The sequence below is a fragment of the Rousettus aegyptiacus genome, unplaced genomic scaffold (assembly GCF_014176215.1).
Source record: "Rousettus aegyptiacus isolate mRouAeg1 unplaced genomic scaffold, mRouAeg1.p scaffold_m13_p_6, whole genome shotgun sequence".
NCBI lineage: Eukaryota > Metazoa > Chordata > Mammalia > Chiroptera > Pteropodidae > Rousettus > Rousettus aegyptiacus.
The window spans coordinates 79693060-79715410 of record NW_023416309.1 but is presented as its reverse complement, the minus strand read 5'-3'; the positions used below and the strand labels follow the sequence as shown (position 1 = coordinate 79715410).

The following is a 22351-nucleotide window of genomic DNA, read 5'->3' as shown; positions in this document are numbered from 1 at the left end:
TGGGCTACTAACCATATTATTGCCTCAATCTGTACATGTCTTCACATTTAAAATGTTTATTTATATCCAGTAAGGCCCAGATTCCGTAGTATTTCCTTTTTTAAGCCCTTCTTTCTTTTCAAAACTATTTGATAATTAAACTATAAAACCATTCTTGGTCTGAAATGAATAACTGTCCTGGAATGAAGTGAAATTCATTCAGAGGTATTCTAAGTCAAAATTTAGAAGCTACACCACATCCATTCAAACAAGCTGTTCTAAACAAATAAAGAAGCACAGCTGTTTTTCCCTTTGTTGTGAACCTGAGTAAAATTTCACTCTGCTGTGTCATCAAAACAGCTAATTAATATCATTTATAGTGTAGCTTATGTTGACTACCCACATAACTTTTGTTAGTCATTACTTAGAAAAATTGCAATTCATAATGATTTTTCAGATTTATTTTGCCTTTTTAGTAGAGAATTATGTACTCTTTGGCTACAGAATAGATTTTTAAAACAACATGTCTGTGAAATTAACTATGGTTTTAAAGTCAGCAGTACCCAGAAGTAAACCATATGAAAGCTTAATAGTTTTCTGTAGTTATACTGTAAATCTGACATGACTGCATTTCTCTGAGATAAATAGTTGTTTGATGTTTAACACAGTTTCCTGTTGTTAGAGCCTTTTCAGTTTGAAAACTTGTACACACTAGTCTGATTTTCACAGGTACTATACAAAAAGTGAGGAGAATAATGTTTCACAGTCATAGTCAGACTTTGGATAGAATGCCTCCTTATGATGACAAATGAGCTCAAGGATTCCAATAAAAGAAATTGTTTTGTTAGTTTAGTAGACATGAAAATCACCATGTTGCTCTTAGTTGTGTATATCGACCTACTTACTCAATTTGAATAAAACGGACTAGATTTTAATACCAAGTTATCCCGTTTTTATGTATCTAAGTAATAGTTGCTTCTTCCAACTTTTTCCAAGATTTTAAAGGTGGAGCTACAGTTTGAGCATTTAAGTTGACCAAGATTTGTTGGGGTTGGAGTACCGTTTCTATGAAATGTGTTTCGTAAACACCTATTGCCTATTCTGCTGTTTCTTCATTAGCCATCCAACTGGTGCTTTGTCAGTGTTAAATGAGTTGAAACAACTAACTTACATTCATCTCGCTTTCACTGAGTCAAACACTGATGTATGTAGTTTATTCTTGGTATAAGTATTACCCTTCTTGTTGAGAAAAAAAATTCTCTGTATGAGGAAAATGGATGTTAGCTGAACTTACTATAATTTCACAATATATGTAAATCAAACCATCATGTTCTGTGCATTACAATGATATATATCAAAAATTTTTCAGTAAAACTGGGAAAAAATCATTAAGTGGAAAAAAATTATTTTCAAGGAGTTTTTTTTCTCATTAGGCTAATGATATGGAATGATTATAGTTATCTGGGCACAATATTTTAAAAATAAAGTTTGAAAGACTGGAGGCTACTATACAGAGGAAGAAGAGAATGTCTAAATTTCATTGTTCCGTTCCTGGCTAACTTGGAAGAGTTTTTTTTAACTGAGGACAGTGTTTAAGAGCAATGCTATTAAGCATAACTAAGCCAAAAGTTTCTCTTTCTAGCTAGACATTTATTGACCCTTCACAAAATAAAGGTATATGACCATGACTTAGTGCCTTAGTTAGTATAAAATATGGAAAGGCTATATTTGATAGTGTAGAATAGGTGGGGGAGGCAAACAACTACTTCCTTGACAAGTGTATTACTTTGGTCATATATGCATTTGTTGCACACTGTATCGACCTATTAATATCTGGTGATATTTATATTAAGGTAAAATAATTACAACTGTAGGTTCTGCCTTAGTATAGTAAATGAGTATATTCTCAATAGTAGGCTTGTTTCTATAAGTATATGTTTCTATAAGTATATGTTTCTATAAGTATACCTTATAGAAACATATTTCACCTTATTAAGTTTTGTTAAAACCTGAGTTCATGGGATGCCTAACCTATGATTAACCAAAAACTAAAGCCAAAATTCTTATATCTCTGAACTCAAATTATTTTATCACAGAAATGTTTATGTAGTTCATGTTTATCATCATCCCAAGAAGGGTTGTCTCCTCCCTTGCCCATAACTTTTGTTTGACATTTGAAAGATTAGTTAACTCTATTGACATTCAAGTTTTGCTTGCAGAGTTAAAGAGTAAACTGTTACTAAGTATGTGTCTACCTAGTTTATTCCCTTAAGATAAAGACCAGTTGTAACAACAGTATTAGTTACTAATACCCAGTTTTTATGGGGTCTGTTACAAACTATGAAGTTGGATTGAGACTGTTATTAAAACAAATTGGAGCCAAGTATCTCAGATAAGAAACAAAAGTAAATATGCTTATTTTATGCCTCAGAGTCTTATAAATTATTGTCTGGCCAATAAGTGCTCTTTTATATGTACTACACTTAATGCATAAAAAGAGATAGAATTTTCTATCATCAATATATACAGTAATCAAAACAAAATTTACTATTTACTCAAGTCACTAAACTTACTAGCAAAATAATGAATATTGCTTGAAGACCTGTGATAAATGAGGTGCATGGTATTTTCATGATTTAAGAGTTTTGTCATAGAATTCAGTGGTTTGACCCAGTACCTACAACTTCGTGAACTGACCTTTTTGTTTTTTCTCTCCCTTTCTTTAAGTAGTCTTTGTTTTCATGTAAGCATAAGGTATACCAAATACCATACGTTAAAATTATATACATCTGTTTTTTTCTTCCTAGTCTAAAGAACTACAAATAAAAAAGCAGTTTCAGGACACCTGCAAAATCCAAACCAGACAGTACAAAGCATTAAGAAATCACCTACTGGAGACAACACCAAAGAGTGAGCACAAAGCTGTTCTGAAACGCCTCAAGGAGGAGCAGACCCGGAAGTTAGCCATCTTGGCTGAGCAGTATGACCACAGTATTAATGAAATGCTGTCCACACAAGCTGTGAGTTTATTTTATTTAGACAAAACAATTCAGCGCCCCTTTCTTTCTGCCACCTGAATAAAATCCCAGCAATTAAAATATTAGTTGGAAGTGATAGCTCTTCTACAACTTGGGAAATAGTGGTAGTGGTTCGTATTCTTCCTGTTCTCAGCATTGCTTATAAGCAGACATATTTGCAGAATTCTCATTGATCCATTTAGACATGAAGTTCTAAATAGGCTTTCTGCTGGTACCTCTCAGATGTTTAGTACATATCCCAACAGTTTATGAAGGTTAGAACAGCAGCATTGTTAAGCACTGAGCAAAAAATACTAATTAGGAATCCAAATGGTCACATTTGAGTGCTAATAAAAAGTATTGTCTATATGAGCATTGTGAACTTTTTCTTAAGGGCCAGATATTAAGTATTTTAGGCTTTGTGGGCCAGGAGGCAAAATCGATGATATTCTGTAGGTACTTATGCAGCCATTTAAAATTTCAAAGTGTAAAGACCATTCTTAACTAATGGGCTATTTAAAATGCACACACGCAGGCACGCAGCTGCCCAGATTTGGCCCATAGGCTGTAGTTTTGCTAGTCCCTGTTTTGCATTTATTTCCATTGGAGAAAAGAGATTCAGAGTCTTATATCACCTAATCAGATTCTAAATATTTCTTAAGAAAGATTTAGTTATTTAGGCATGCTCCAAATAGCTTATGATAGCTTTCTCTTTACGTCACCATTGGTTACTGTGCCATCCCTTTTCAGAGGTGTTTACTCTAAGATACAAGAGAGAACAATGATGTATCCTACAAGAGTAATCTGTCTTCTCTCACACGCTTTTCCATAGGTCATGAATAGGTAGCTCACAGTAGGATATATCTGTTTTCTTTCTGTTTCAGCTGCGTTTGGATGAAGCACAGGAAGCAGAGTGCCAGGTTTTGAAGATGCAGCTACAGCAGGAACTGGAGCTGTTGAATGCATATCAGAGCAAAATCAAGATGCAAGCCGAGGCACAACATGATCGAGAGCTTCGGGAGCTTGAACAGAGGGTCTCCCTCCGCAGGGCACTCTTAGAACAAAAGGTATAAGTAATAGAAGGAAGGTAATTGTGCTTGTATGTGCTTTCTTCAGAAACATTTTATAAACATATTTTCATATTGACAGAGGTGGCTGTTTTCACAATACTATATTTCCTATATCTAGTTTTGATTATGGTTTTCTTTTCCTTTAAAATTAATGATTCAGTACTGAACCTTATAAAGAGTTCTAGATATCAAGGGAATGTAATTAAGTAGTAATTGCTAGAAAAAGGGTATGGATTATGTGAAGACAGTTGAATTGTGAGATAGTAACTCTGGCTCCATGTTCCTCACTTTTGTGTACCTAGCTCTGCCTAAGGATATTGGAGAAAAACTTGGATAGTGAAGAAAAAGAACCTTAGTAATTCCCTGTCAGAGGCAGGGACAAAAGGTCAGGAATGTATATTTTAGTCGTACATCTGGGGCCTGGAAGTATACAGATTGGTGGAAGATTACTAGATGACAGAAGGTAAAAAACCAGTTCCACACAGGTGAAAAGTCAGGCTGGAAATGTTACTTTCAGATGTATTTTTTTTTTTAATTCTTTTTTTATTTGTCAGATGCATTAGAGAATAGAACTAATCACCAAATTCATTTCTATCCTTTAAGATACTTAAGGGGTGTGTGTGTGTGTGTGTGTGTGTTGTAAAGGGTGATGGGCAGAAGGTTTTTGATAAAGAGGGAAGGTATTTGTTAGGAAGTAGTAGAATATCAGTTGTATACATGATTCAAAGCTATGTTTCAGAATTCCTGAGTATTAACTTCCCAATAGCTGATAGTCTTAGGTCCGTTAATCCATTATAAGTTAATACTTGCCTAATGGTCTTGCCTAATAAAAGTTGTCATTGTTTCTGCACCATCGGCTCATAGATTTCCTCTATTTCCTACAGTTCTTAGGATAAAGATAGAATGCCTTATTAAATTAAAAAATATACTTTTAAAAAGCCCACCTAAATAAGATGTTATTGTTTCTCTGGCACAGTTGTCTTTATTACTGGCTTCTTTGAGAGGTACTTAATTCTAAAAATTATTTCAATTATATTCAAGATGGAAAGAGAAACACATAAACATTTTGAGAAAAATTGTCCCGTGTACAAATTCATAAATCTGATTCCAACTTTCATATTTAAAATTCAGTCCAAAGTTTTGTCTCTAATGCTTCAAAATTATTACTAAAAGAAAAACTCCCTATAGTATTTCAGGAATAGCATCGTGAGAGAAATATTGGTACTTTTAAAGTATATTTGTATTTTTAGCTCCACCTAGTGGAGTCTTTTCACTATATGAATGACAGTGCTAGTCATTTCACTATATGAACCAAAGCCTGCATGTTCTACAAAGCCTAATAAAATGTGAGTATAAAACTAGTCCTCATTGGTGAAGGTGATGTGTCACTCTCATGCATTCTTAATAAATTTTGGAAAGTAATTTGGAAGTCTGTACTGAGCTTTGGAAATGTGAAGTATTTAAGACTTAGAATTCTGAAGAAAAGAAATCCAAACTATGGGGAGAAATATGCATAAATATGATAATTGCAGCATATTTTGTAATGGCTTAAAACACCTGACCATCTAAAATAGAGAGATAAGGAGCATTTGAGATCTTGCTCCCAACATATGATGTCAGTTTTGGCTCAGATAAAGTCATAAAAATTCTAAAATAAACAAATGAATAAAGTAGAGAGAAAATCAAGTAATTATGGCCAAGCCACTTAATAAAATATCATTCAGCCCTTTAAATGATGGTTACAAAGAGAGTTTTACTATTACTGTGTTGAATATGGTAGCACATGATGATAAATAAGATAAAATAAAAAAGAAATCACACTTAAAGATCTTTGAGTTGAAGTAATGCTAGTAGTGGCCATATTAATATGGTAGATTAGTTTGTTTCCCCAGTTTACTATTTTTAATGTGGTTAATGTTACTTCGATAATGGGAAATGAAAAGATTATTTAGTATTAATAATAAAAGAACAATAGGTTTATAAATCTATAGTGCTTTGAGGTTCTACTTGATTTTTAGGGCTAATGTTTACACTTCAAATGAAGTACATGACTATAAAGCAGTTTAGGGTCACTTGGCACCTACCAAGGCTATATACCTTCTCTACAAAAACCTTGAAAACTTAACAGGTATATATTTTCTATACTTTGTACTTCTTGTACAGATAAGAAACAGTTATTTGAAAATAAATAGAGACGGAACTAGAGTGAACATTGTTTCTAGATGAAAAATAATTCTGTTTGAAGATTGTCATAAGCCTCCAAATGAACCAAGAATTGTTCTTTTAGGTTGAGACACCAACAGAGTAAGCCTCACTTGACTCACGTGAGGTCTTTTTATTATAACTCTTCTCATACTTCATTCACATTAAAATTTCAGCAAGATGACAGCATAACTATAAATGTTAAATTCCATGTGAATTTTATAAATACATAAAAAGTGGCATTATTTCCAAAGTATAAATGGACTTTTTTTGTAGTATCATTTCATTTAATGTTGTCTCAATATTTCATTTAGTATCAACATCATGGTTGAAAGTTTTGAAGTAAGAATTGATAATTGAAATATCTTATAAGACCTTTCTATGTGAAACTGAATATATTCACACAAAAATACCACATTTAGTTTCAAAAAATAGTTTGGGAGAGTCTCTCAGAAGTCTTATGGTAACTCATCTACCCAATGAAAACACCTTTTTAATTTGCAATAAAGTAGCCTGTTTTAAAAGAAATGAGAATTAATGTAGGCTATCATAAATCTTAGTTTTTATTTTATTTCATTGAAAACTTTTCTGAGTTTTTTAAAGGATAAAACTAATCAAATGAAATTGAAGCAGTACTTGATAAAAGATTAAGAAGCATTAATATGCTTAATATTTTTATGAATTTTCTTCAAATAATATGCAAGGCATTTAGATTATTATATGCTCTGTACATTCCCATCATTTATTAGATCTCTCCAATTAAATGGATGGATATTTGAAATTTTTACATATAAAATATTTAGAAGAAAAAGTTGAAGTTCTTTGAATCCATAGAGAGATATAAATCTAATTCTATATGAATTGAGTATTTTATGTATAGATATTAAGTGGAAAAATTATTTTACAAAAATAATCATTTTTTTAAACTGGATAAATATAAATAAATAAATAAACGTTCAAATGTCTTTAATTTCACCACTCAGAAATCATCACAGTTAACAATTTGATTTCTTACCCTCAGAAGAAGCCTTCACATACATCTAAGCTGTTCTTCAACCTTCATATGAAATGCCCTTTTAAACCTTTGTAACACTTTAATATTTAGAACTTTGAATAATTCTCAAACTTTTATTACTTAAGTCCATTCTAGCCTATTTGTAATTCCCCAAACACTTATTTTATCACTTTTCCATGCCTTTACATATTCCCTCTGATGAAAATACCTTTCCCTCCCCTTGTTTGCCTGGTAAACCTGCATTCATTCTTCAGAATCTAGTCTCTACCACCTTCTCTGAGAAGATTTCTTTGTCCTACTCTCTGTTCAGTATAGAGTGAATCACTCCATCCCTTTGTATTTCTACTATACCTTATAAATCTTTGATTATAGCTTATATTCTATTGCAATTTTTTATTTGCATGTGTTTCCCATGCTAATCTTTTTTTTTTTTTTTTAAGGGCACTTTTTAAAACTTACATAAAAACTAAATGTATTTGTTGAGCCAGATTTCTGTAGAAAGCAATGACAGTTAGCTTAAGTCCTCAAATATCTTGAAACATGATTATTTATTGCTCTTTTACAAATTCTCTTTATTTCCTTTTTTTAAAAAAATTTATTACAGAAATTTTCAAACATATGCAAAAGTAGGTGGAATAAGTACAATGAAATCCCTAAAGTGCTCATCACCTAGCTTTCACAGTTATCAATATTTTGCTAATTTTTTCTTATCTATTTCCCTGTTCCACATACACACAACTTATCAAAGGGGCAGGAATTAGGGGGGAGTGTATGGAGTACTTTAAAGCAAATCCCAACATAACATTATTTCACTCCTAAATATATATAAAGACTTGTTAACCATAATTCCACCATGATATCTAACAAAATTATAAATTCTTAATACTTTCTGATAGTCAGTCCATGTCTAAATTTCCCCTTTTATCTCAAAAGAATGTCTTCTTTACGTTGGTTCATTCAGATTGGGGCCCTAACAAGGTCCAGACATTTGCTTAATTGTCTTTTAGTCCATACCAGGTCCCATTCACCCCTCCTTTTAAAAATTGTGGATTTGATCATTTGCTCTGTAGGAATTCTCACATTCAGGATTTGGCTGATTGCATCCTCATGTCATTTAATGTATTCTCTCCTTCATATTTTCCTGTAAACTGGTAATTAGATTTAGATGTATGATTATATTTAGATTCCTTTTTTTTTATTTAATTTTGTAAGGAATTTTTATAAGGTTTACTATGTACTTCCTTTTGTATCATATAAGAGATTGTCCCACTTTTTAAAATTTATTTTAATTAGTCTCAAGTATACAGTACATTGGTTAAACATCTATGTAGTTCATAAAATGATCCCCCTAATTGCTCCCTCCGTCCCCTGACCCTTCACCTACCCAACATATTACTGCTAACTGCATTCCCTATGCTGTGCTCTCCATCCCCGTGACCATCCATCAGCTACTAATTTGTACTTCTTTAACCCTTCACCCCATTCTCCCAGATCCCCAACCCCCTACCCTCTGTCCGTCACCAAATTGTCCACTATATTTACGAGTCTGTTTTTGATTAGTTTGTTCTTTTTGTTCCTTAGATTCCACATATAAGTGAAATCATATAATGTTTATCTTTCACTGTCTGACTTAAATACCTTCTAGGTCCATCAAAGCAATATCTTTTTCCATCTCCTGCCTTTTAGTCTATATATATCCTTTAATCTGAAATGAGTCTCTTGTAGGCAGCACATAGGGGTCTTTTTTTCTTATCCATTCATCCACTCTATCTTTTAATTGAGCACTTAATTATTTTCCATTTGAAGTACTTATTGATAGGAATGTAGTTGTTACCATTCTTTATTTCTGTTTTTGATACATGTTTTTTCTTTTTGAAGAAGTCCCTCCAACATTTCCTGTCATACTAGCTTGGTGGTGATAAATTCCTTTTGCTTATTTTTGTCTGGGAAGCTCTTTATCTGTCCTTCAACTCTAAATGATAGCATTGCTGGATAAAGTATTCTTGGTTGTAGATCCTGGGTCTTTGTCACATTGAATATTTTGTGACAAGCTCTTCTGTCCTGCAGTTTCTTTCGAGAAATCAGCTGCCAGTCTTATGGATGCTCCCTTGTAGGTAACTAACTGCTTTTCTCTTGCTGCTTTTAATTTTTTTTTCTTTGTATTTAACCTTTGGCATTTTATTTATGATGTGTCTTGGTGTGGGCCTCTTTGGATCCCTGGTTTTCAGGGTCCTCTGAGCTTCCTGCAGTTGTATGTCCATTTCCTTGACCAGGTTAGGGAAGTTTTCCGTCATTATTTCTTCAAATAGCTGTTCAACATCTTTTTTTCCTTCAGGTACACCAATCGGATGGATATTTTGACCTTTAATAGTGTCCCATATACTCCTTAAATTATTTTTATAGTATTGGCATCTTTTTTCTTGCCATTCTGATTGAATGTCCTTGGCTTTCCCATCTTCTAGATAGGTCATTTGATCCTCTTCATTCACTTTGTTTATTCCTTTGTTTATTCCATTTAATATACTTCTCATCTCAGGTAATGGGTTCTTCATTTCAGACTTGTTCCCTTTTATAATTTCCATTTCCATTTTTATGTCTTTTATATTTGTTGAAGTTCTCAATGAATTCATCTCTACTTTCCAAAAGTTCATTGAGCATCTTTATAACCAGTGTTTTGAACTCTGCATCTGTTAGATTACTTGACTCCGTTATTTCTGGATCTCTGTTCCATTCTCTCATATGGTTTCTGCTGCCTTGTCTTCCTTTTTGTTTCTATTTCTATGTACTAAGCAAAGCTCCTAAGTCTCCCAGTCTTATTAGCGTGGATTTGTGAAGTAGGTGTCCAGTGGCACAGCCCTGAGAGGGGTTCAGCTGCAGGCCAAATTTAGCCCAAGCCTCTGCCCCTCCAGGGCCACCTGTTAAAATTCAGCAAGCAATCCATAGATGCTGTGCTTATAGTTGCCTCAAAAGGCCACACCAGAAATCAAGGCCACCTGCCTCCGGTGTGAGTCTAGGCACCTCTCAGCAAGGAGCACCTAACTCACTGAGGATATACCTGGATGTGACTTGTGTGGGACCACGAGTTGGTGGAGGCAGGGTTTCAGAGAATCCCCTGGGTAGAGTGACCTCTGTTATCCAGTTTAATGATGTCTGGGCTATGGCCATGCTGTGTCAGGTGCACAGGTATTGGAGAGGGTTCAGCAGAGAGCAGTGGATACCGCCAGCACTTCTGTGCAGAGCGAGTCTTGCCTTGGCCCTTAACTCTGACGATGTCTCCCTGTAAGTTTCTGGTGTCCCCTGCGCGCAGCCAAATCAGCACTGGTGCTCAGAGCAAACAGGTCTGTCACCACGAAAATCCGCTCGCAGAGGTGGCTCCTTTAAGAGGCGGCTGCCGCTACTGCCGCCTCCATCTCATTCAGCTGCTCTAGACTGGACTGCCCCATGTCCTCACTGCGTCCTAACTTCTACCATTGCAGGGTGATTTCTTAGATTTCTCCCTAGTTGTATGGCTTGTTCATCTAGATCCCAGGCGATTTTTCCTTACTGTTTGCTCCTTGTTTCCATCACAACTTTGATTTGGTCACCAGGGGGATGAACAGAGCCTCTTTCATCTATACCATTTCTTTTTCTCTTCTGAGATTGTTCCACTTTTAAGTGATATATTGATTACTGGGTTCAAGTACAGTCGGTCTGATCATTCATAAAAAGGTTCTCCATCAACTTTCTTTTTCATTGTCTATTGACTTTAGTATAGTTTTGTAACATTTTTTAAAAATTTTATACAGTCAACTGTGTTTATTTGTAACATCTTCCAGTTTTCCAGAACTGATTATGACGGCTACCCAACCACTAATTTGTAGGTATATAGCATCTCCTAACTCTTTTAGGCGAGGCATCCCTTGGTTGACCTCACAGATTGCAAGGACTTTGTCATCTTACAATCCTTAATTTTTTAATTTTTATGCCTACAACACCTGGTCTTCCTAGGTGGTCTCCCATCCAAGCACTAACCAGGCTCGACCCTGCTTAGCTTCTGAGATCAGATAGGATCAGGCTTATTCAGAGTGGCATGGCCGTAGACAAGTCTCCTCACTCTTTAATGAAAACATTATAGTATTTGTTTTTTTGTTCATTTGTCACTTAAGGCTTTGGTTCATCTGGATTATGGTATATGATAGGATGCCATTTTTTATTTCCAGTTGGCTGGCCAATTGCGCCTGTGTTATTTGTTTAAAAATTCATCTTTTCCCCATTGAATTGCTTTTGTCGTACATTAAAAACCTACAAACTGAGATCTGCCTCTATTTCTATTTCATGAATTGTCTGTTCCTATACCATCACCACATTAATTTTATTAGAATGATATCATGGTATGTCTGATAAGGCTGGTTTCCCCTTGCCCATTTTCTTTTTCTTTCAACTTTTTACCTAATGGATTTAGTAGCTACTGATGATAATTGTCTCGATTTATTATTTTAATAGGGGTTATTACTTTTGCTTTTAAGGACTTGATGTTGCACATTTTGGAAATATAAATTATGTATTATTCCAACAGTACATCTCTTTGATTTTTAATTGTACATCCAAGTAGCCAGAGTGAACTTTATGATTCACTTCAAACCTGAGTAATTATTGCTTCCTTAGTTTATAGATTTTTAAAAATAAGTCAGCTTTCTTTTTGCTTCATCCCTCCCACCCCCAATCCCCAACAGATTGAAGAAGAGATGTTGGCTTTGCAGAATGAACGCACAGAAAGAATACGAAGCCTGCTGGAGCGTCAAGCCAGAGAAATTGAAGCTTTTGACTCTGAAAGTATGAGACTAGGTTTTAGTAACATGGTCCTTTCTAACCTCTCCCCTGAGGCATTCAGCCACAGCTACCCAGGAGCTTCTGGTTGGTCTCACAATCCTACTGGGGGTCCAGGACCTCACTGGGGTCATCCCATGGGCGGCCCACCACAAGCTTGGGGCCATCCAATGCAAGGTGGACCCCAGCCATGGGGGCACCCCTCAGGGCCAATCCAAGGGGTACCTCGAGGTAGCAGTATGGGAGTCCGCAATAGCCCTCAGGCTCTGAGGCGGACAGCTTCTGGGGGACGGACGGAGCAGGGCATGAGCAGAAGCACGAGTGTCACTTCACAAATATCCAATGGGTCACACATGTCTTATACATAACTTAATAATTGAAAGTGGCAATTCCGCTGGAGCTGTCTGCCAAAAGAAACTGCCTACAGACATCGTCACAGCAGCCTCCTCACTTGGGTACTACAGTGTGGAAGCTGAGTGCATATGGTATATTTTATTCATTTTTGTAAAGCATTCTGTTTTGTGTTTACTAATTGAGATGTCATAGTATTTGGCTGCCGGGTTTTGTTTGGGGTTTTTTTTGTTTGTTTGTTTAATCTTTTGATAGAAATTATGAAAAGGGGAATCCTGAAAGCTGCAAAAACAGAATGCAGCAAAGTGGTTTGAGTCATCACTTTTGGGCAACTGTATCCTAAGAAGTTTGTGAAAAGATCTAAAGCCTTTCTCCATACCCCCAATTCTTATGAGCCACTCACAGCAGGCAGCATATGCTGAAATAAGTTATTATGGAAACACACTTGTATCCCCAATGTATTTTTTTTTATTAAATTGATCTGACTTCTCAGCCTCATTTGGAGTAAAGAAGTAGAAATCCATGAACACTAAAGGATTGCATTGACTTTTTCAGAGTAGAAAACAACTTAGTTCTTTTTCTGAATGCTGCATAGGTGTATCAGTGACTTTTTTTTTTTTTTTTTTTTTTTTTGCCATTCAATTGTGCCTTCTTTGTGGCATGGTGAGATGGAGGTGCTTAAAGAGATCCCCAGTGGTGTAGGAATTACATCAACAAACCTGTGAGCCTTCAAAGGGGGGGAAGACCAGAGGGTGAGAGAGGTCCCTGAAAGTTCATATGGTACAGCAGCAGAGGGAGGAGATGAAGCTTGTATATTGTGATGTTTTGTTGCTTATACTGTGATAGTTCATCCTAGCTAAGCTCTATAACTCCCAAGACCCCAAAAAGTACTTTTACTTTGTACAAAAAAAAAAACAAAACATACAGCCAATACAAATCAAATGCCAAAGGTATTTGAATGATGCCATATTTGTAAACTGTCATCTATTGGAATTTTCATCACACTACATAAACATTAATTTGATTACCCCATTTTGGCTTATGGGATTTCCTGTTTACAAGTAGAATAGCCAATTATTTAAATGTTTAGTTGCCACAGTGAACCAGGAATCACTGAGCCAATGACTACCAGCTGCTGACTAACCTCATCACCACTGTAGATTTTGGTGCATGTCGTCTTCTATTTTTTTTTTTTTTAATGCTGTTTTTGTTGCTGTAGTACTTTACAAACTTCTAGTTCCTTGAGACTTAGTGACCATTTGGCATCATATTAACATCATACAATAGGGAAAACCACTTCCAGAAGTCTCTAGCCCCAGTGCTAAATTACTACTGAAAAGGAACTAGCAAGTTTGGCAAATTAAAAAAGAAAAAATAAAGTAAGTTATAATGGTCAGGGAATCTCTTGACAAAAGCTAACATTTTTTTCCAGAGAGGGTCATGTTTTGTTTTGTTTTGTTTTGCTTTGCTTTGCTTTTTGTTTTGTCTTGTCTTGTTTTGCAATGAAGGAACAACCCAATGCTGAAAGATGTTACATGGTATTCCAATGCCAGTGTGGAAATTTAGTTGAAGGTGGGTAAGGAGCTATGAGTACTTGAAGGAGAAAAAACTGTTCTTTCCAGTGACATACCAGAGTTTCTTACAAGTTAATTGTCCTGCCCCCTTTCCAGTTGTCTTGAAAAACTCTTGCTTCTAACTCTGGATCCTGATTTTTAATATAGTTCGAGGGGCTCCAAGTTAGAATTCTTTAAGTCTCTCTTAGACCAGACTGATGAACAAACAGTAATTTCTCACTGTTGAAATCTTGGTTTTCTCAACCAAATTTAAGTCTTCCCCAGGAATGTCAGTACAATCTCCATGAATCTTTCCTTTCAGGAGTTTCTAGCATTCATTTAAAGGTAACTGGAAGAAAAATATTTTAACATAAATATTTTTTAAACTAATATCACAGTAGAATTCATACACAATTTTAGGCGGTGTTTCAGGTAGCACTCTGACACATTGTCCTCTTGGCTATGCTTGAGATCAGCAGTTTTTAGTTGAACATCGCATGTATTCGTCATATCTAATGAAAGGAGCTTTTAATTTTCTCAATATTTTTTTTGCATTCAAATATTATACAATATTTTAAACAAATTGAGATATCTACCTGTGTGGAGGTAAATGATAGAAGAGAGCTTTAAAATTTTAAATGTCCAAAAATATAATAGAATTTGATACCTTTTTAAAAATTTTTATTAGCCCCTCTATACTGGAGGGGTGACTTAGGGAAGCAGATCAGTTTTGTAGACAGACCTCTTTAAAAAATCCAAAGTATTACCAGTGATACATGTTAAAGTCCACTTGTGGGCTTAAATTAGTCAAATTGAGTTACTGAGTTCATGCGGAACATATGTACTCGCAAAATTGGGCCTGAATACTGACGCTAAATGTCTTATCTGGTAGGACTTTGTATCTGATTTACTTGTGTGGCAACTAGTTTTACATGTAGTTCGTGAGTATACATGGTTTATGCCATTAAATTTTAATTAAAATATATACAGTTTATAAAAATGATTCAAATTAATTGGTATGTGTGTGTTTATAAAATCTCACTTCTGAGGAATCTCATACATGGTAGGAATCATCAAAAAGTAAAGCTTGTAGCAGGAAGATTTGAAAGGTTTTGAGAGATCCTCAAGAAAGAAGCAGGCACTTTCTGAATCAGTACACAAATGTCAGCATTTGATCAAATTAATACTACCTCCTCCCCAGTGTTGGTGTTCACCCGATATACATGTATTTAAGAAAATTAAAAGTGTAGGAAGTTTGTCCAGCATATCAGAAAGTCATAAATGCTATATCTGGTATCCAGAGCTTGGCAGTAAAAAATTTATTGTGTTCACTGTCTCTCCCTTTCTTCAGTTAGCATTTTTAAAATGGAAAGCCCCATACCTTGAAATACATTTTTCCTAATTGGTTTCCCTTCCTTTTGCACATATTTTTTCCTCCCCTTATTTTAATTTCAGCTCTAACACCAGATTATAGTTTCTTCATTTTATAGATAATGTTAGCTGGAAAGTATGTTTATATTATTTTTATTCAGAGCTGCCATTCTTTTTAGTCATTCTGTGACTAGAGACAAATAACCCTGCATTTGATGCCACACCCACAAGTATAATATATTTGGTACTCTGGGCCAAGGATTTATTTGTAAATTGAACTCTTTAGCATAGTCATGATGATTTTCAGCTGCCCAGACATCAGGTAAACACCATTCAGGACACTAAAGGAGCTGTCCTTGACACCCTTCCACTCCCACCTACTCTTCCTCACCCCCTTTTCAAAAATCAAAAACTCTATGAGTGTCTTTCAGACCATAAGGCAGACTTTAGTAACTTTCTACTTCTTTAAGTGCTAAATGTCTGGCATTTTAAACTTTATAAAATACATTGTGTTGGACACTGGAATAATACTGTTTATTTTCACCTGTGAAAAATGACTTTATTGTACTTGAAACACCTCCTTTGCATTTTCTCCATTTGTGCCATTCACTAGTGGAAATAAATTGTATTATACCATGATCTACTGGCTTTTTAAAACTGTGTTAAATATGCACATTTCTGGTATAGCTGTTATTTGTATGTATATATTGTATATACATATGAGTGTCTATATGTATGTACAGATAGATGGATATAACTCATACTGTACATTTCCATCAGGGCACTTAGGGTTCTGTTATTTTGTTATTTCAATCCTCAGTTAAGGCAAGTATGCATGTGTTTAAGAAAGTAATCTGGGTTGATATTTATGAGAACATGGTCATTAGATGCAGTCTTTTCTTTTTTTAATCTCCTCTTCGCACTTGTGTGGGTGGAAAGAAAGTTAAGTAAAATGTGGAACCATAAATTGCAATGCAGTAAAATAGTGCTGGTGAAGGAGCCAGTTTCTATGGCTTTATGTTATGATGCAATGAAAGATGAGTGATGCAGAGAGAAGTGAACCATGGAAATTAAAAGCACTGGTGGTGATTCCTCTGCAAAGACGATAAAAAGAACCAGTAAATCACACAAACTTCATGTGCACTCTTATACATACTTCTTAATAGTGATGTCATTGATCCTCTTTTTACTCCATTAATAATAATTATTAATTTTGCTAAACCAAAACAGCCAAGAAAATAATTACTGCTAAAGCATCTAAGGTTCTACTGAATTATAAAATGAACAGGAAATGGCCACTGGGAGAGAAGGATATGGTATTGGCATGGGGCTTTCTCCCTTTAGCTGCCTTTTCTTGCTTGCTAATAGTAAGGTTTTTTGTGCACCTTCCACTCCTGAGCCACTACTATTAAAGCAGAGATTTGGCCCAACACAGCTACCCTTTCCTAGGAGGTTTATATGGTCCTGTGTTTTGTCCCATACTTAACAATGTGAAGTGTCTAGTGCATATTCAAGTCAGAAAATAATATTTTTAAAGTATATAAGTGTGAATCTCCTATAATGATAGAAGAAGAGGTTCTTGTTTCTTAGGTAGAAAACAGCCTTTTCTAAGGAACAAAATCAAAACGTGGCTGTCATCTTTGAGTTGCTTACCAAAATACAGATCATTATTCAAGAAGAACAGATTCTCTCTTTTGTTTTCCCTCATCTAACATGATAGTGCCCCAACCAGGTTGTAGCATTGCTGTTGAAAAGGGACTCAGTCTTCATTATTAAGAACTGGACATTTCCCATCCTCAGATTCCTTAAAGTTGGAAGAGTGTGCTGTACACTTAGCAGACTTGCCTGTTGTATGCAAGGACTACTGATTGAAGTCTGTTTTGCTGTGTATCTGGTTATGTTGTCTGCACTTTTCTGAAATCACTACAGTAGATCTACATTGGAAATAACTAATGAAGTAAGTTTTAAACACTGTCTAGAAAAAGAAAGTGAAGCTGAGAACTCTTCCTTTATTGTGCATTTTTATTTTCTACTGAATTCCAATAGCCCCCTTTAAAGTAACATTGAATAATTTCCCCCTCATTTATATTCAGACTTCCAAATTTTCACCCATGCAAGGGAAGAGAACCCATTTGGCCTTATGGTAGCCTTCAGGTTATAAGAAATACATAAATTAATATGCACCTTATCTGCCTGTTGTGGGTTTCTTAAACTTGCACTTCCTTCTCATCTACCCCAAAGTAGATACCCTTTAAAGAAAATAAAGGCAGAGAATTAAAACTGGGGAGCCATTTACTATGTCACCAGCACTGTTGACTGTTTTCCCAGCAATCGTAACTTTTTGAAGTTTCGGAGATTTTTGTGTGTATGTATGTATGTAGCTGTATTGGATTTGTTTTTGTTTTGAAATATACAAGAGATTCTTCTTTGAATAGAGAAAAAGGTTAATCTTTTCTGAAACAAGATACCCACTGGATATACTAATCTGAACATCTGTAGGTAGTTTGCCATGAAAAAGTGGAGAGAAGATGAAACTTCTGAATGAATGAAAGGGTATCTCGATGCCCAATAATTTCCCCCAAAGTACGGGTAATTTCAACCTGCACAGTTTCCTTTTCACTCATAGTTTTTAGCAATTGTGAGTGAAAATTCATGTAATTATCTGTAAATATGTAGCTAACAAATTGACCTAGTTTCTGTATTTTTGTTTGTTTTTGTACTAAAGTTTATAAGTCTGTGCCAGCTAGAGAGGAGTTGCTGTCATTGCTGGTTGTGGTCCTAGCATCTAACCCTGAAACTGTCCTAGATGGCATTTTTAGAATTAATGCTTAATGTTGTTAAACAGGGAAATGATGTTTAATCATTGGTCAGATTTAAAATCTTTTGAAGTGAAGTCATTTAATATAATGATTACGTGTCCTCAATCATAAATGAGGTAGGGAGCCTCCCTCCCCCAGTGGCCATGTTTACAGAAGTGTGTTTTGTTGATAAAGTGCAAGAGTTTTAATATTCATGTAAATTATGCAGGTAACATTATGGCTTGGAACTGTTTATTGGGCGCTCTAGCTGAATTTTCAAATGAAATGAACTATTTGTATTGTTGGTACATTGATCCTATTTCTGGAGCATTTTTCCTATTTCGAGAAATACCTATATTCTTTTGTCATTATCCCCACTTAACTTTTTTCCAATATGCCTTGTAGCCTAAGGTAGTTAAATCTGATGAACATAGACATGGGAAATGCAATTTTAAAAGTCCATGAACCCTCATCTGTATGCTTTCAGTACTTGTGTTAAATGTTTCTATGGCAACTCTGAGGTCAGTGGAGTTTACGAATTAGATACGAATGTTAATGAAAAGTGTGTACTCTGCTTTTGCACGGCCTGACTTAGCATCAGAGGTATATTAGGGCCACTAGAAAGCATGAAGGCCAGTTGTACGGGAACAGGTTTCTCTCAGTGGCACATTTTGCTTTTCCTGAGCCCTCAAATACATTGCCTCAGCATGAACATTATTGATACTATAAATTGCACATGGTCATGGAGTGAGTTGTACTATTAAAAAGATGTAACTGCTTAATGTTTGCAGATTCTGGCTGATCCATGTGACTATTTGGCACATATCAAACACACGGGGGGTGGAGGAGTCCCAGAACCCTTTTAACCCCTTTTTTTGTCATAGACAAGTATAGTTAGTTTCAGATATTGGCTGCCCCTGGTATGCTGCCAGATAGCTCTTTTTTGGTGTCCATTCCAAATGTGCTTCCTTGCATTTCATATCACATAATACCACTCCTCCCAACATTTTATGTGATATACTTTTTATTCCACATTAAATGGGAATTGTGCCTACTTAGAGCGTCCCTCCAATTAATCACATACACGTGTCCTAAAATAATCCAAGCCAGAGATACAAGGTGGGAAATTTAAAAAAAAAAAAAAAAAAAAAACCACTTGAGGCCAGTAATTTATCAGACAAGGTATTTTATCAGATTATCTTGACACTTGATATATGAGCCTATTAGGAGTTGCAGGTGGTTTCATAGAGCAAAATCCAAGTGAAAGGGATATGTGGGGTTTCTATTAGATAATTTTGTTCTTATTTTACCTTTCCTTTTATGATCCTTCTCTACGAGGTTAGGCTAGGTAAATTTTCCAAATTAATTTTATTTTGTCTTTTATCTTTTAGAGAAATTTTTACAAAAGTGATGGTCTGATGTAAATAACATTTTTAAGTATAGTGCACATAACTTCCCCAGATTATTCCAACCTGATAATTTGTAAATGCTTTAGAGTTTTTTAAATTAACAGTTGTGTTGCTAAATCCTATTTATGTAAGTCTGCTGAAATTTTTAACCCATTTAAAACTTAAGACAAACATTTAAATAATGGATGGGTTACACTGAGTTATTTAGCTTTCAGAACCCCCTTGTTTTAGTATATGAAAAACATAGCCTAATGCGCATTAATGAGGTTGGAGAGACTATGAGAAATATGTATAGTGTATATTTTAAAACAGCTTTGCTTGTATTGTGAAGATTTAAAAACAAACTTGAGATTTTAACGTAATTATTAACACAGTTTTAACATAAGTTATCCCACTGGGTTTAAGAGCATCTTGAATGTATAATCCTTTTTTTGTAACCCAGGTTGGTTTCTGCTTTTACCAGTCATACAAACATTTTATTTATGTTTTTAGTTTTATATACTCATTTCCCTTTGTTTTCCTCAACCAGCATGATTTTTTTGCACATGTAGAAATTTTTAAAAAGAAAAATTAATACATCATTTTCTCCGGGTTTTCTTCACTTCTCCCTTCCTTTCCACTAACTCCTTACCTTAAAGGCCATATCGCTCCATTTGCATTATTTGTGCAAATGCCAGGGTTGGTTTTTATTTTTATTTTTGCTATTTACTTAAAAAAATGAAAATGCTTCAGTCAATTGCTTTTTTATTTAAAAAAAAAGAAAAAAGAAAAGAAAAAAAGCTGTAACCTTATCATTTCTGAGTAGACCATTGAGAGACAAATGCACACCTGTAATAGCCCAAGACCAGCTTTGGTGGCTAAAGGGAATATTTTAACTAAGCAAGAGTTTCTTTTCTAAAAATGGTATATATTTATTCACAATCTCTTTCAGCTATTCCCACAAGTCAGGGGTCCAGATAAAATGAGGGTTATCAGCTACTGATATGTTATCATTGAGGTTCATCAATGAATTTGTACATTTCTAGTTCCCTTTGGTGAAGGGAAAATGATGATTTTGCAAGACCTAGATTTTGGCTTGGTTTCTTGCCTCCTTTTTTGGCAGCCTTCATCTTCTCATCTCCTAAAGCCCTTGAGCCTGTAGGGTTTTTGTAGTGGACAGAGGACTTTTGGTCTTTTAAATCTAGGACTGACTTTTTGGTGAGCAATTATCCTGTTGAAAGTGATGTTCTGCCACTTTACTGATGACTAAGTTTAAATACACACAGTCCTCTCAATTTTCGGACCAAACAAACGCCCACAGTGGAGGCTTACCAAGGTTTGCAATGGGGAAGAAGCCTCTCCCTCACTGTCAGCACCAGCTGGTAAAGGTGACTGTACAGATGTGCATTTTCCTTTTGGTAGACATGGTCCACAGCACTAACTGGTAAGGCTTATTGTACAGTATATTGTCAGTATTCTTCTGGTTCAACATACCTTATAGTTCATATATAACCTGTATTAATTGTATAGATTGTGCATTTAAAGCTGTTACCAAGTTGTCAGAACATAAGAGCGAAAACAAGGTTACATGTAATATTTTGTTTGTAAGTATCCTTTGTATCATAGCAAAGGAAATGTTTAAAAAATCAACTGTAATAAAGTAATTTTAGTACACAGAGTGTCTGCTCAGTTTTTTAAAGTAATTTTATTTCCATAAAGATAAAATATATTTCAATTCAGTGACTAACTATTGGATAATTACTGAATCTCATGTACTGTGCTGGATGTTAGGCTTATAAAAATGAGTAGGATATAGGTAAGAATGAAACTCTGATATAGACATAAACCCTCTAGTCTAATTTCCTCAAATTCTATTTGCCCAGAGAGTGAAGTGGCCTATTGGTGTGTGGGTGTGAGATGATTCTTTAGGTTCTAACAGTTTGATGCAGGTCCTTAAGTTTTATATTGACCTCTTTGTGGTCTACATAACTACAAGTCCTCCCACATATGGACACACAGATGTATGCAGTTCTCAGACCTTGCATGAAGCTTCAAAAGGTGATTCCATCTGGGCCTATCTGTCTAGATTGGAAAAACATCACATTTAAGCCCTATCTGAAGAAGAATGTCTAATCCAGTTCTGTTGTTTAAAACACAAAGTGACATTTTTGTCAGAAAACTAATTTGGGGGGAGGGGTTTCATGGACTGGGGTTATGTATTTTTTAGTTAAAAAATGGTTTTAAGTGTCATTTTTTAAAATTAGTGGGATTACCTGCTTTATTGGAGAGAAGACTATCAGGAAATGGTGTTTTTAACTTTTTAGTATGCCATTTTAATTCCTAGAATGTTGGTAGTCAGTTATTTTGAAATTAACATTTATATAATGTTTAATTTGCCTGGGTCAAACAACTATGTGGCAACTAGAGGTCCCTACCTCTAGTATTTCCAGCATCCCACCTTAAATTTGGAGAAATTCAAAAAGGATTTAATTAAAAAAAAAAAAATTCTTTCTGCTTTATCCCCATTATTGGGCTCTTCAAACTATAGTGAAAGGAGAGTATCGTAAAACATGTGCTTCTAGCTTGTATCAACAACACAAATGTCATTAGCTAAACACATCAAAGATGTTCTTAGTTATGCTTAGGGTTTAAAGCCTGTCCTACTTGACTGTAAAAGAAATATGAACATAAATAAAAATTTACCACAGTGGTCAACTAACTCCATAGCTCCAGTGGTTGTAAGCTAGTACTACCACCTTCATCTCTGTCAGTAATTCCAGCTGTAGAACTAGGGTTTTCTG

The 22351-nt window shown here is 35.0% G+C and overlaps 1 protein-coding gene and 1 pseudogene across 2 annotated transcripts in view; one reads left to right on the top strand and one right to left on the bottom strand.

Annotated features, from left to right (window-relative positions):
* The window catches only part of TAOK1 (TAO kinase 1), a 134400-nt gene extending 113174 nt beyond the window's left edge, over window positions 1-21226 (top strand). For both annotated transcript variants that reach the window (XM_036222273.1, XM_036222274.1), the window contains 3 exons: window positions 2787-2999; window positions 3881-4063; window positions 11996-21226. In XM_036222273.1, the coding sequence (XP_036078166.1) occupies window positions 2787-2999; window positions 3881-4063; window positions 11996-12457 (858 nt within the window). In that variant the 3' untranslated portion in view covers window positions 12458-21226. The remainder of the gene's footprint in view (window positions 1-2786; window positions 3000-3880; window positions 4064-11995) is intronic.
* Window positions 11246-11364, bottom strand: LOC118604483 (annotated as a pseudogene).
* Window positions 21227-22351: the final 1125 nt, after the last annotated feature.